Consider the following 14,847-nt stretch of genomic DNA (forward strand, 5'->3'; position numbering starts at 1 on the left):
GTCATTTTTCACACTGTTAAAATCAGTTGAAAGTTTTCCCAAACGTCTCACTGACTTTTCATTTACTACTCAAATGAAATGAGAGAACTATTTGTCTTGTGCGATCATATCTAAATGCATTTGTTGACATAAACTACTGATGCTTCTGTCAAATGGTGAAACTTCAGTGGCTTTCCATTCAAAAAGTGGATGTTAACTTCATGCAGAAAGTAGACTTCATTGTTTATTCAAATGGCATAGTGTCGATAAGAAACTAGCTCTTATCACCTTTGTTTTTGTTAAAATAAGCATTTAAGTTTGATATCGTTAGACTCTATTTGAATAATTAATTATTGCTCTCTAATCTACTGCAGGGCCACAAGTGTCTGTCTTTTTAACTGCTTTTACGCAAAACCATCACTGGAATATTATCTCCTTTATTTTAGCAGACACAGCCTTAGAGAATCAGCCAAGAAAGCATACTATCTGAAATCCAAAAGCACCTACACAGGCTATTATATGCCTTGGCACAAGAAGGCGTACTGCGTGTTTATTGCACATATTCTGTGACAACAAAGAGCAGAAGGCACTGTGGAGGAGAGAATATAGACTTGGGGAGAGAGTCTTGACAGCCTTTAATCAAGATGCTCTGAGCGGTCCTCACAGCGTTGTTGATGTTGACTAGTTGTTTGTCTCCAGTCGGGTTTTCTTGATGTACTTTCAACTTTTTCAAATCCATTTTTTAACATAGTAGCAAATCACAACAACAGTCATCTCAAGGCACTTTATATTGTGAGTTAAAGACTCTACAACGATAGAGAGAAACCCCCAACAATCAAAAGACCCTCTTTGTTCAAGGACCTGGCGACAGTGGGAAGGAAAAACTCCCTTTTAGCAGGAATACACCTGCGGCAGAACTGGGGTCCCTACCTGCATCTAAACAATTCTTTTAAGGCAGGGCTTTGTTTCCTGAAAGATGAATTTGAAAAATGTAATAAAATAACCAAGAATTTAAGCATATAGCAACAACAAAAATGTTAATCTACTTAAGGGGGACAGTTTCCATTTTTAGTGAGTAAATAGAATCACTAGCATTTATTATAGATTGCAGTAATCGAATGCTGAGATTTGGGATCACAAGTACACAGGCTATAAAGTAGTAGGGCAGTAAGCAAGGGGCTTAAGGAACCCTCAGGTGACCCAGACATACTTAAAGGAAATAAAAGGCAAACACCAGAATTATTCTATTCTAAGCACCCACCTGGGTCATTTTCTTATGAAGCTAAAATAATCTCAAATATTGGTTTGATGTCACTTGTGGAAGATAAACTGCACTAACCTCCATCATAGTGTACAGCCAAATAGCATCTGTCACTGTCTGCTATCCAGAAGATTTGGGGGGGGGGGGGTTAAAAGAACTATTTCTTAGAACTGTTGGCTTATTTACAACCTATTTGGACTTCAGGCTGCTTCTTTCTTCAAATGTTGTGAATAAATGAAAAAAAAAGCTGTTGTCCCATGTCTGACCTCTGACTACAGTGTGATGGGATAAATGTGGTCAAATTAGTTATTATCCTGAGTAGTCCATCGCTCTCATAACTGGCTTGATTGTGGCTCAGTGGATGTGATTATGTTCAGTTAGCAATTTCGTCAGCCACTCAACCATTTGCTCAGTTGCCTGGTCAACTGAAGAGTCACTCAGTGGCTGAACCACTCAGCCAGTAAAGCAGCCATCCAGTAGCTGTAAGAAAAGTCCAGCCAAGAGGGCAGGCTTTCCCAAAATTCTGATGAATTCCAGATGAGAGCCCAGACACCCTGGCTTGAGAAGAGAACACACACACGAAAAAAAAGAAAAAAAAGAATTGAAAGTAGATGAGGAAGGGAGGTGACAAAAGAAAATTGAACACAGTGAAAGATGATCCTATGCACAAAGCCTATGAAGTGGAAAGGAGGGTTCTCATCCATCGTTGAGATGTTCATTTATGACTGAGAGACAGAACTCAGAAAGAAGAGAGTGTGTACTGATTTGTACGAGTGGATCTTGGTTGTGAGCATCAGCATGGCACAGTGGTGGACTTTACTCACTGTTGTTTACCTGTGCAGCTACTGTGCTGCCAGTCAGCACCACAGGAAAGGTATGTTGGCACACAAGCTCTGGTAATTAGGTCTAAATGCGCAATTATTAAGAGTCTGATTAGTGTCTCTCTATTATGAGATAAATGGCAATTTTATCACCATTGAGTATATTTGCATTCACAAATTATTCTGTTTTCATTTGTGGGATCATTTAAAATATTACTAGAAGACAGAGACAGAGTCAAATTGTGATGGCTGAGTCCTGGTACGAGTCTGTGGTTCCAGCTGTGAAAGAATGTGTTTATCCTCTTCAGTTAGCAGGAACATTGCAGTTTGCAGGACATCAGCAGATCGTTTTCCAGCGAAAAATGACTGGCCTGTTGTTACTGGATCTACTCACTGAGGAAATTCCTTTCTCATCACTCGCAGGCCTTGAAATCTGTAGACAAGTCACATGACGCTGAAGCCAGCAAAAACAAAGAAAGTTCAGAATTGTTTACATTGTTATACCATATCACCAAAATCCAGGAAATCATTTTTTTAATCATTGTTTTATTAAAAGTTTGTAAGACTTTTTTCCCCCTTCAGCAATAAATCAAAAATCCAAAGTGACACTGTCAATAAAAAGTTTCTGAACATGCATTAATTGTCTGTGTTGTCAACAATTGCCCACTGCTGCTGAAAACAAGAGCAGAAAGAAAGTGAAGCTAATGTTCAGAAATGTTCCTGGAGTTGAGGGAAACAGCAGTTCTCTATTTACAATCTCACTGCAAGCAGCTCAGTTCACACTGGAGTGGATAGCACAGCATAGAATCGGTCCAGGACTGCTCTGTTTACATGTACAGGCCAGCAGCCGCTCTTTCAGTGATGAGGATGTACACATTCAGGACAGTGAGGAGCGCTGATTTGGGCAGCCATCGCTGAATCAAAGAGAGAGCCTAAGAGTATATATTTCATCATTCATCATCTTACAACGATGTGGTTGTAGCCATTCAGCGCTCTGTGAATAGCACTCATGACAATCAGTCATTGGTCAGTTTGCAGTATGACACCAGTATGACAGTCTAACATTGTCATACATAACTGAAAAGTATTCCCAAACTGGTTGGCAAGTACTGTCTTTAGGTTTGTGTCTGTAGGTGAAATCAACAGCGAAGAGAGTCCTGCACCAAAAATCTCTTTGTGATTTCTTTGGTGATTAGCAGAATTTGCAGTAAAGACATCGGATTGTCTGCAAACACTAGGCACAGCTTTTAACTTGAAAGTAAATGTTTCCTGCTTCTGTCTCACTTTTCACAGTTTCAGTACTGCTCGGCCAGCGTTGGTGAGTGTCAGGGACTTTCCATGCAAACTCTACAATCTCTGTCTGGCCTTCAGGTCTGGTTTGGTCTTCAACCAATTACTAAACCACCAACAAGCCAACAAGTTTTAGGAAGTAGTGAGCAACTGATCTGCGATCATTCTGTGAATGGTTAAACAAGTGGTCACCCGGTTTTGGACCCAGGGTTTTGAATTTTCAAGTTCAGAATTCTTTGTAGTTTTGAAGTTATGTGATCTTTGGATTAGGTTTCTGTTATTGTTAGTGTTTAATTTTTTTACTCATTAATTCCTTTGTGTTTACAAGTTTTGTCTTTCTAGCCTTGTTATTTGTTCCTTCAGTTGCTGTTAAAACAGTAACTTTAGGGTTGTTTTTAATTAGTTCCCCTTTTTCTGTTCCTCCTTCTGTCTCATCTCTGTTTGTCTTTGTCACCTTTGTCTTCATGTTCACTCCATCTTGTTGTCTGTCTTTACTTTAAAGGGTTCTGTTTTTATTCATGTTGAGTGTAGCTTTTGTTCCTGTCCCTGTCCTCACTGATTCCCTGATTGGCTTCAGCTTGGTTTTGGTCCTCACCCGTCTCCTCTTCCTGCATTACCTTTTGTATATATGTTGTCTCAGTATTCCTTTGTCTTTTGTTGCATATAGTTGTGTGTTTCCTTAGCTTTGTGTTCTTTGTGTTGGATTCCCCAGCTAAATGCTTCGTTGACTAAAGGATTTTTGGACTTGACTTTGGACTTTCTGATTCTCTGAAATAAGAAGCATTGAAGCTGTTATTATTTAGACCTGTTTTCCTGTTTTGCTTCATCAGATCTACAAAACCTTTAGACACATAGCGGTTCATGACATGACTTCAACTTTAGTAGTTTAGCAGTTGCTGGTTGCAAACCCATCTCTTTAGTTGGAATAAGACAATAGAGCTATTGAACACTGGTACTGAGAATAGATACCCTCTCTACTTTTAAGATTAGGCCTAAAACTTTCCAATCTGATGAAGCTTAGTTACAGCTGGATCATGTGACCTTGAATAATCTCTTCTTGCAATAGGTTTTATAGGCCTCTTCACAACATTAGCATATTTTGAAAAACAATGTTAAAGGGCACTGTATGTAAACGTGACACCAACTAATCACAGAAGAAACTAACCAAGTGATGAGTTGGGAATGTGCCCAGGCTTGTGTGGGTTATTAAAGGCTAAGCTCACACCTCCATGAGGTGGAGTGTGGGTGATGGGGAACCAGGAGAAACTGCAACCTTTCTCCCATATCTCCAGTTGTCACTACTGTCCCCAGTATATATCAGCTTCCCTGGCACCACTGCATGACTTTATTGCAGCTGGGCTTTACTACTGCTGGCCTCACAGTTATTCGGAGTATTTATGATGATCTGTGTTTACATCATAAATGGTAGAATTTAAATCTCTCTCTCATTACAATACTGTCATGGATTGAGATTTTACAATTTTCTATTATTTGAAGATATAGTGAAATGTAGAAGATGGTCCATTGCAGGGAAGATTTCATTGTATCCTGTGTCCTTTTCACCCTCTTTTATCGTACGCTGGAGGGATCCAGACATTCATTTGGGGGTTTTTTTTTCTGTTTTTGATTGTTTTTCCTTCTCTCTCTTTCTGTCTTCGTCAAGACATCCTTCCAGCCAGGAGTACCATTTAGCCCAGCTAATTAATGGATCTTTGTTGTTCCCTCATCTCCTTGCAAGCAGTTAGCGGGAGATTACAAGTTCCCTGCCTCTACATAATGACACTGGGGGGAAGCCTGCCCATCCAAACATTGATTGTTTGGAGCGCCGAAGGAGGGAGGGGAGCATGACGGGTGAATGGGCTTAGAACAAGCAGCAGGGAAAGCTGATATGTTGTGATAAAGGACATCAGCAGTATATTAAACATTCAAGCTGAAAATGAGAAAAAAGAAAAATTTGCTCATAAGAATGAATCACCTCGTGATGGTTTGTTCGCCTGCACGTTAGCCGACCCCTACCTCCCGACCCCCCACCCACCAAAAACAACTTCATGGAAAATCCAGCTCTAACATATATGGACAGCCTACCTTCACCAGCCTCCTCACTTACATGTGATAAAATCGTAGTGATTAAAGCTGAGATGTCACTTTCACATTCATAAATATTGCACATTAACGCGGCATAATCAAAGATTTTGCATAGCGGTTGGTAATCAAAAATGACTAAATATCATTATTTCTCCTTCACTATGATAAATTCCTGGATTTTATATGTTGTCACTACAAAGTTCAGTACATTTTCTGCACCATTAATCATCTGTTGTTGTCTGCCCTTCACCAGCTGTGTCGAAATATTTCTTTCCCATTTACTTTATTATGCACTTTATTTGGTCATCCATTGGGGAATGTGAAATTCCACAGTGACATATTTTTGTTCATGCAGTTCCTCAAAGCTAAAATCCACAATGCAAAGATGACTGTCCTGCAGCTGTCCTGCAGTGAGGGCAGGCGCTAAATGACAATAATTTATTTATTGCTTGTAACAGAATGAACAATATCTTGAATATCTATCCTGCAGTGGCCTCAATTTCTCACATCTGTTATCTCTACCTGACCTTCACAACCACCTGTGCTCCTTCATTAGCTCCTTTCTACGTATATGTGCCCTTTTTCTTTGTTATTGGCCATATTGTCAGTCACAGTGTCTCAAACTTATAAGCTAGTTCATTTTCATTGTAATCTTTAAGCATGATTCATTTAGATATCCAGTGTGTGCCCCTACCTATCTTTCCTCTAAGTCAGTATCGCCCTCACAATATTGTGCTGGGAGAAATCGAACAATTTAATGGAATGACTAGAATTACTGTTATTGCCTGTGCACATATACACTAATGCAGCTCCAACTATAACAAGCTATAATATTTTTATTCCAAAGTGCTATTGGAGCTGCTATAAACATAAAACACACACTTTCCTACATGCCAAAGGACTATTGTAGTAGTAGCAGAGCCTTTTTATGTAAATTACAGATTATTAATTTTAGATGTAAATCAGCGCTGGGCTGGCCTCCAAGCTGTCATTTCCCCGCATCGCCTCAATCCTTTAACGATATAACCCTTGTTCTAATGAGCACCCTCGGGTGTTGTATTGTTTACTTTAGCAATGGCCCGCTGAAGCTACCGTATCTATTCGGTAACTAATATGTCTGCACAGGCATCGCTCCTCCACAATACCTGATGCATTTGGGAGCTGCATACTCAATGAGGAGTATACATTTTCACCTACAAGTTGTCATCCACTTAGAGTTGGATGTTAGTACTTGATCTGGGGAAATCTTCTCTCTACTTGTCTTTGGTGTTTGGGGGTTGGAACAACTGTGCATGTTGCATATTATATTGCTTCAGAGTCACTCTTCAACAAGTTCAAACTTCTCCATTAGAAGTGTTTGAACTTTTATTGATTTCTGACATTATGATGAGGGTCGTGAACAGCATTTCATCTGCATTTGGAATTTACAATAAGTACATATGTTTTGATCCTTGAAACCCAAATTCATATTATAGGAAAAGGTGGAGTTAGACAATGTTTATTTGAGATTTCACAACGTCTGGCTATGGCCCCTGACGGTGGGGCAGGTGGAAGGACTGAGGTAACATGCTAAAGATTACACAGATGTGCCAGATTTTTGGAACCCCAACATGGAAATGTGGAGCTACACATTTCTTTACATTGAGAGCAGTGGCTGTGCTGCGAAAGGGAGGCCAGAGCTGAGACTGGCAGTCGCCCAAGCAGGAAGCAGGTACATAGGGAGCTCTGCCAATTTGTGTGGCTTTGGCTGGCCTGACAATTGCTATAAAGCTAAATGTATCTGGCCAGCGATGCTGCAGGCAGTCAAGCTGATCATTACTGCAGAATTGGTGAAGCAGGAATCCATAGATGCCACTGTAGCAGAGAGGAAGGATGACATCCAAATTCACATGAATGCCAGTGTTTATATACTGTATACCTCATTAAGATCTCCGTGTGTTGGCTTACACGCTGAATGGAGTACTGGACGGCAACAGAATATGGGTAGCAATGGAAAAAGAGAGCTGAACAGCTGTAGAACCCTAGAGGAAGTTTTACCTTAATTCATTATACTGTGAAACCTCCTTCCTTTGCTTAGGCTGCTGCCCCCGCGACCCGGCCTCGGATAAAGCGGATGAAGATGGATGGATGGATGGATGGACCTCCTTCTGTGCAAATCAAATTTGATTTTCAGTTTCTTCTCCTGATGCTACATTAACAAAAATGGTTCTTGGAGAGATAACAGAGATACACAAAAAAGTTTTCAAAGTCTGGGCAGTATTCAAAGTTATATTATTACAAACAGACCCTGCACATTCTCGTGTGACTCTTAATCTTTCTTTATTATAATGCAAATGTGTTGCTAGATTAAGGAAGTTCACAAATCATTTCTTAGACACAGCTATGTTATTTAGACAATTTAGACCATAATGTTATTTTTCATTTTAGACCAGTGAACTAATTGACTCGATTTGTAACAAAAGTTGTAAAATGGGATTAACCATATCAGTTCTTGTGTAATTTAACTTACCCCAGCCCTTTCTCTCTGTTCCCCTTCCTTCTTGAGAGCCACTCTTCCACTGAGACCATTTCTGATCAGGCTTCAGTGATCGGCAGACAGATCAACTGAAGGACCTGATGAATCTCCTCTAGATCCTGTGCTAGGCTTCTGCTGGATTTTTCTTTCCAATTTCACATCTCTATAGAGCAGCTCACTCTGGTGGTCCAGAATTATGAACTCTGAAGTTTCATCACACTGTACAATGTGTATTTAAAAAGAATTTTAAAAACCTCTGAATTAGGGTAAAAACAAAATATTCCAAAATAGCCCCGTGCTTAATTGTTAGTACATCAGATACTTAGGAAAGTATGTGAGTAATGTTAGCTGCTGTCCACCTCTAGATGTGAGGTTTAGCCTCTTGTTATCACTTCCAGGAAAATATGGATTTTGCTCAATTTTATCACAGAAATGAGGCGGCAGCAGCAACTGTTTCTAGCTGAAAGTGAGGGGTTTCATTCCAGCCGTATCAGGACACCTCACATTATGAGATCCCCCGTCTGCTACACATATGGGCTGACACTTTGAAGCCTGACCAAATGAGGTCAGTTACACCTGCCCTTCCACGAGTCAATAAGCAGATATCGCACCTCTGGGGGCACCAGGCCGCTGGTGCTTGTAGCAACTGTGGCTCAGGTCAAAGACCAGTTGATCTCTTCACAGCTGGAGCCCAAGTCTCAACCACATACATAATATTTGAACAGTAATGAATATGTGTTTACTCAACCTCTGGCCCTCCCGCATAAATGTCACAATAAATAATGTCCTGCCTTAATTTTTGAAAAGGGAGATTCTATAATCCAATTTTTTCTTCTTGTGTGTTCTAGTGCTGTACCCATCTGCATACAGGATAAAACGGGGAACATATTCACTGATCAACCCCACATTCCAGCACTCGGTGGAGGACATCAAGCTGCTTTTTGAGGTCAGTTAAGTTCTTGCGGCCCCGAAATAGTTCATGAGCTAGTGTTTCTTTAATGGAAACCAGTATGCTTAGAATGTGCACAAGACTTCTAAAAATAACACATTTGTGGCCTCACCCTGCTGATTAGAACAAAACACTGTGTACTGCTGCTGTGCTCCTAATCATTAGCAGGAATGTGAGATATTTTGGTGACATTGATGAAAAAGATATTTTACTTTCTTATGCCATCTTAGGCTCATTTCAAAATATTTAGATGATTAGGCTCTTTGGAACAGATTGAAATAGCCGTTAACAGGACGTGACCTTGCTAGCAACTCCATTTTTCAGTTAGCTGCTTATATATGTGAATGTGAATTTAGTGGATGCCTATCTATCTCCCAGATTCTGCTGGGTGGAATGCAGATACAAGGTGATGGACACACCCTGCTGATTCCAGATGAGGAGTTGGCCTCCCTGAGAAGTGTGGAAAAGCTGGAAGTCATCTGTGAGGAAGTACTGCCTAAAAGGCTCTCCGACATCAGGCGTCTGACGGCCGAGCTCACCCAGCGGCGCCAACCTCTGAGCTGGCAGGACTTTGAGAGGACAGTGCTGACGTTAGTGTACACCACTCAGACCCTGGCTCGTATCACCAACAAGCACCAGAAAGAGATATGGACCGACACCCTAATCCAGCTGTTCCAAGCTCTTCAAAAGGATCTCAAACCCTTTTGAGGAAAGAAGTTGTCCATATTTTTTTCAGTAGTGGAGATGCCGTTTATCCATGCCATTTCCAGTGTCCTGCAAAGTTTAAAAACAAATTAGATTATTATATTGCTTTTTATATGAAACTATTTGTATATACAAATACAAATATCAAAAAATGTATATAAAATTATATAAGCAATTTAATTTTTAACCAAAAAATGTAACTAAACTCAGGGTCCAAACTCACTTTTATCAGCGCTTTCAAACTTGACTTCCAGTCTTATCTGACTGGGCTAATTCCAATTAAGAGCTCAAACCACAAACTCCTGAAAAGTTATATCATGTGCTTCTGTTTTGTTTTGTTACCCTATGTGAGGTAAATAATAAAATTTTAATTCTCAAAAGATCAGCGTATCTTACTTTTCTATAAACTTATTTAAGCACAAGTTTAGATCAAGCAGACCTCAAGGTCCCAGTACATCAGCTCATAGCTGAGCTGTCAGATGATATGGGCTTGCAGAGATCGGCTGCTCTCACTTTCCTGGATTTTGTTTCTGATCATGTAAATCCACGGCATCAAATGAGACTCAACCTTCAGCAAAGCGAAGTGGTCATGGCTGAAGTCCCTTTTCTTTTAGCTATCAACTCGAAATGTAATGATCATCAAAGACGGTTTGTTATCATTTTGCAGCAAAATCAGTGTATAGTCTATCCCTACAGTCACACCAGGTATTTTAGACATGTTTCAATGCCCAAAATTACTATGCATTGACCCACCCCCTGAGTCTAGAATTCCCCCAAACTATTTTAGAGTGATTTACAGAGTAATTAATCATAATCTGCAGCAGTTTGAGTCACAAATATTCTCACAATATAGGCTATTTAGGCTGATTCCACCTACACATGATTAATTTAATATCATAATACAATGACATTGTAACAAACCATCAGTCTAATATCCAAAATATAAGGTTTAAACCAAAAAAGCCAAGCATACTAATAAAGGTAAACCATTAACTACTATTAAATCTGTTTTTGAGCTAAATAATGAATTACTATCACGTTTCTTAATGAACTAGTTCTGTTTTGTTACTGCATCAGTTGTGTTACGTCTCAGCTCCCGAGTGTGTGTTTGTTTTACGCTCACTAATGCATTATTTCTGAGCCCACTTATTTGTACATCGTGAAGAAATCAAATTAAATCAACAATGCTTTTGAGCCCCGCATATGCATACAAGCCAGAGGATGGCCTCATTAATCAAGTGCGTCCCGGTGTGCTCAAATAAACTTCTCAAACTTAGTTTAATGAAAATACATCACATAAGTACACACATACGCGCAATTACCTCAAAGTTTTTCCTTCTGATTTTTCTGATTATACTGATCTTTGACCTACTTTCAAAAAAAATACTAAATCAAAGTGGTACATTAGTTTGACAACTCCATGGGAAGTCACCTCAAGCCCCCTGCCATGCCTGTGTACATGTTTGATGCCATCAGATAACTTTAGAAGGCGTAAGATGCTTTGCTCTGTCTGGAAAAGATTGCTCAGCTCATTTGATTTGCCACTAAAAGCCCTTTGAATAAAACCCACGGATTTATACTTAAGAGTCTGTGTACATCAATACGCTTGATTGCATTTCTGCAGTCTGTAAAATATCTGATGGATATGTGCTTCAGAGCTACCCATTTCCCCATTCATTATGGGAAATAGGTACTTAAGCTTTTGTGCAGTTCACTCATCAAGAAGGGGATAGAAAGCAGATATCTGGTTTGTGTTGTTTTCCCTCCAGAGTTGATTAGTTTTACATTTGCTTACACCTTACAGTATTTTGCTCAATTCATACTTTTATGTAACCGTGGAAATGTTCGTCACTCCCTGTCACCCAGATCGCATCTTCAGTTGCAGCTTCTGTAAATGTATACGTTAATCGCAGCATTTTCAGTGTCTTTCTCAGCATGTCAGCATTCATTGGCACTGACTAGAGGGGGCTGATTAATGAGGAAGTCAGGAAGACTGCAGCAAGGAATTTCCTTCCAAGGCGACGGATCAGCCTTCACCCTCGGCACCACTCTAACTATAATAGTGACCGATGAGTCTTGCATTTGACACGGCTTGTTTTTTGAACTCGCTTTGTCAGTTTACGTTGTTTAATGCAGATGTTATAATTTTCAAGCAGATTCCATGTTGCCAGTGACTTTCCAGACTGACTTAGAGAGGAATTGTGAGATTGTGGAATATTTGCCGAGCCTCTAATTAAATTTTGCTCTGTTATCACATTCAATATACAAAATATCGGGGACATGACGTTCCATTTGTGCAATCTAATCCTTAATTGTCATAAAGTTTTAAAATGATCTCACAAAGTGCTCTGCTAGGCTTCATTTCCTTCCCCTTTCTCTGTGATTGTGGTGCAGATTTAATAAGAAAAATCAGGCTTTTGCGTGGATTATTGACTTATCAGTCTGCTTCATGAAAAATGAGTCTGCAATATTTTATTCATTTAGAGTATTATCCCTAAATGTCAAGTGGAGCCCTCTGCATGTTGAGAGAGCATCACCAAGTGGCTGCTGACAGAACTGCTCTCCTCATCTGATACTGCATGTCTCTAAAGTGTCCATAACGCCCGTATCATGTCTTCATATAGGATCATTTAGGATATTTCTATACAATCACAGCTTAATATACAAATATCTGGTGTATCATTTCTCATGTTTTAACAGAAGCTGTTTCATGTCTACAGGACATAGGATGCTGTTTAGTATAGTTTGTTCAAGCCAAAACTGATGAAAGGGTTGTAGCATAGATGTGTTCTAAAGGAATTTAAAATTGTTTCCTATTGCCGATACATTTTCAGAAATAGCATAATGAAATCCAGTGAATCCAGTGAGTATGTCAACATTTCAACTACAGTCTTTCCTAAAATAAAGCAGAATATAACTGGATGGATGGATAGATGGTATAAAATCTTTTTGGATTTTTTAAATTATTATTGCCTCAAGATGCTCACTAGGTGGCAGCATTTCCAATCTGGTCCCCCAGATCTTGGCTCGTGGTATCTGTCACGATGTTTCCTTTTGTTGTTGACTTGTGCAGCAGATATAATGAGGAGTAATGAGTAAAAAGGGAGAACTGAACTATATAATGAAAGCAGCAGCATATCTTGTACTCTCACTTCCTCTTACTCTACAGTCAGTGTTTTGTTATGCATGCTGTAAGGCTTCTCGAAGAGTTCTCGTATGCATTACAATACATCTTTTTATGTTGACACAAAGTGCGGGAGACAGAAAACGACAGCATGGCATTTCTAATTAGATTTATTTTTCTTTGGAGGACGTGTTTTTGTTGGAGTTCGCTTAATTAGAGCTGAATCTCATCATAACTGGAATGTGTCTTTCCTGGTAGAACTATCCTCTGATCACCTCCAGATGAATACCCAGTTGTTTTAACTCAAGCTTATCAGCTGCATATGTTTCCCCGCAGCTGTCAGGCATATTTTCATGCTTCAAGTCCGCAAACAGAGCGAGATGGGACTTTACAATGTGTCACATGTATACCCACCGTGCTTTCTCCATCAACTTAAACAACTCAATACCTGAAATGAAAATAAATAAATAAATAAATAAAACAGCGATTCAGGATTTTCTAAATCTACATAAATTAATACCATTTGTTCTTCTTTGAAAAACAGTCCAAACAATCTTTGACATGTTATGTTCACGAAGACATTTTTTTAAAGCAAACAGATTTTATTTGTTGTGCAACAAATTGTCATCCCAAGTGGGAGTAAAAAACACAGTGTGAGCATCCAGATGTAAGACTGCATGACGGGTGGTGATTTGTGGGCTCTGAGGTCATCAGCATCTGCCCATGAGCCCCTGTCATGCCAGTGTCATCGTCCCTTTTTTATGGCTAATAATAGTTAGATCAGCTCCACCCTGCATTGCCTCGAGTCCAAGTTTAAGGCTATGATAGTGCAGCTTCTAAGGATTTAGTATTATAGCAGCTTGTCAACTGAAACCACGAATCTGGAAATAGGTTTGGGGCATTCTTGCAACCCTGTTATTCTCATGCGGCTAATGTTGCTGAGCATAGCGGAAAGATGGCGCCAGGGATAGATAGATGGATAGACAGAGGTAGGCTGCTTTATTAAGAGATACCTCACTGAGTAGGAGAGCCAATTACACTGCATGGGTGAGAGCAGGCAGCCTGCTCAAAACCTCCTGCTTGCTCCAGCTTCCAGTAATGAGCACAGTTTTCCACAAAATCATCACAACAGCTGGGAGAGCGTAACAAAGAAACAATGCTGCGTGGATAATCGCTGTCCTGATACATTTGGATGTAGAATTGAAACCTTTTAAAAACAAAATGCTGTTTCAGTATTCTGGTCCACAGCGTTTTATCTTATCATGTCCTTCCAATCATGAGGATCTGCCACTAAGAGCTTGCTTTTTAGTTGTGGGATACATTTCAGCTTTCCCACCAAATATTTTCTTGGGCATCGCGGAATCTTTGATAAGGAAATGGGAGAAAGTTGGCGGGCCTAGAGATAGAGGCTAATGCTCGCTTATCAGCCGCTGTAATGAAGAGGTCTGAGATTCACACGGGAGTTGTGGTATGCTGTGTTTCAACATGGCTCCCCAAGTCACTAATTTGATTCAGCACGGTGCAGCCCCGTCACAGGTGGAGCAGTCTCAAAGGGACTCTTCCGATGGCTCATGAGACACTAAGACTGCTGCTGTATGTGGATGAGGTCTTAGACTCTCCTGAAATATTTGTGATTTGGAGGATTTTCGCATTAACAGTTACATTTAACGATAAGTATAAGTATGATGAGCTATAAAGGAGGCCAGTCACCTTACTCTTATCTGTATAAAGCTGTTTGCAATTTAACCTAGCCTTTAGATTTTAAACCAAAAACACTTTCAGCACTTTCATCCAACAGAAGTAATTCAGATTAACACCAGTGTTACATCATATATGATACATGTGTAATGGGATAATATGTCAAGCTGTGTTCAGAGTCAGTTTCACTCCACCAAAGAACCCAGAAAAACCTGCTAAAGCCCAAAACAGTAGCTAGTAGAATTCACCACAAATGTGAAATAGTCCTCTCTTTTCTTCTAGCGGTCAAAACCACTTGGTCGAGCTCCAAGACAGCAGTAAATTCACATTTTAAATCGTCACCCGGCTGGAAATGTTGGTCATGACAAATGGCTTTTTCCATTTCATGTCCTCCACACAGCTCCTTGTCTCAACATCATA

General features: G+C 39.8%; 1 protein-coding gene across 1 annotated transcript; it reads left to right on the plus strand.

Moving 5' to 3' along the window:
- Nucleotides 1-1,845: 1,845 nt before the first annotated feature.
- fam180a (family with sequence similarity 180 member A) lies at nucleotides 1,846-10,000 on the plus strand. The gene is made up of 3 exons (XM_004548391.3): nucleotides 1,846-2,114; nucleotides 8,800-8,897; nucleotides 9,279-10,000. The coding sequence occupies exons 1-3, from the start codon at nucleotides 2,039-2,041 to the stop codon at nucleotides 9,606-9,608; spliced, it is 504 nt and encodes a 167-aa protein (XP_004548448.1). The 5' UTR covers nucleotides 1,846-2,038; the 3' UTR covers nucleotides 9,609-10,000.
- Nucleotides 10,001-14,847: the final 4,847 nt, after the last annotated feature.

This window comes from Maylandia zebra, linkage group LG17 (genome assembly GCF_041146795.1).
Source record: "Maylandia zebra isolate NMK-2024a linkage group LG17, Mzebra_GT3a, whole genome shotgun sequence".
NCBI classification, from domain to species: domain Eukaryota; kingdom Metazoa; phylum Chordata; class Actinopteri; order Cichliformes; family Cichlidae; genus Maylandia; species Maylandia zebra.

Bases quoted from the DNA above. Each gene is read 5' to 3' on its own strand.
- fam180a (XM_004548391.3), top strand. From the start codon at position 2,039: ATGGCACAGTGGTGGACTTTACTCACTGTTGTTTACCTGTGCAGCTAC. The intron at 2,115-8,799 runs GTATGTTGGCAC...TGTGTGTTCTAG, and splicing joins CAGTCAGCACCACAGGAAAG to TGCTGTACCCATCTGCATAC. The intron at 8,898-9,278 runs GTCAGTTAAGTT...TCTATCTCCCAG, and splicing joins ACATCAAGCTGCTTTTTGAG to ATTCTGCTGGGTGGAATGCA.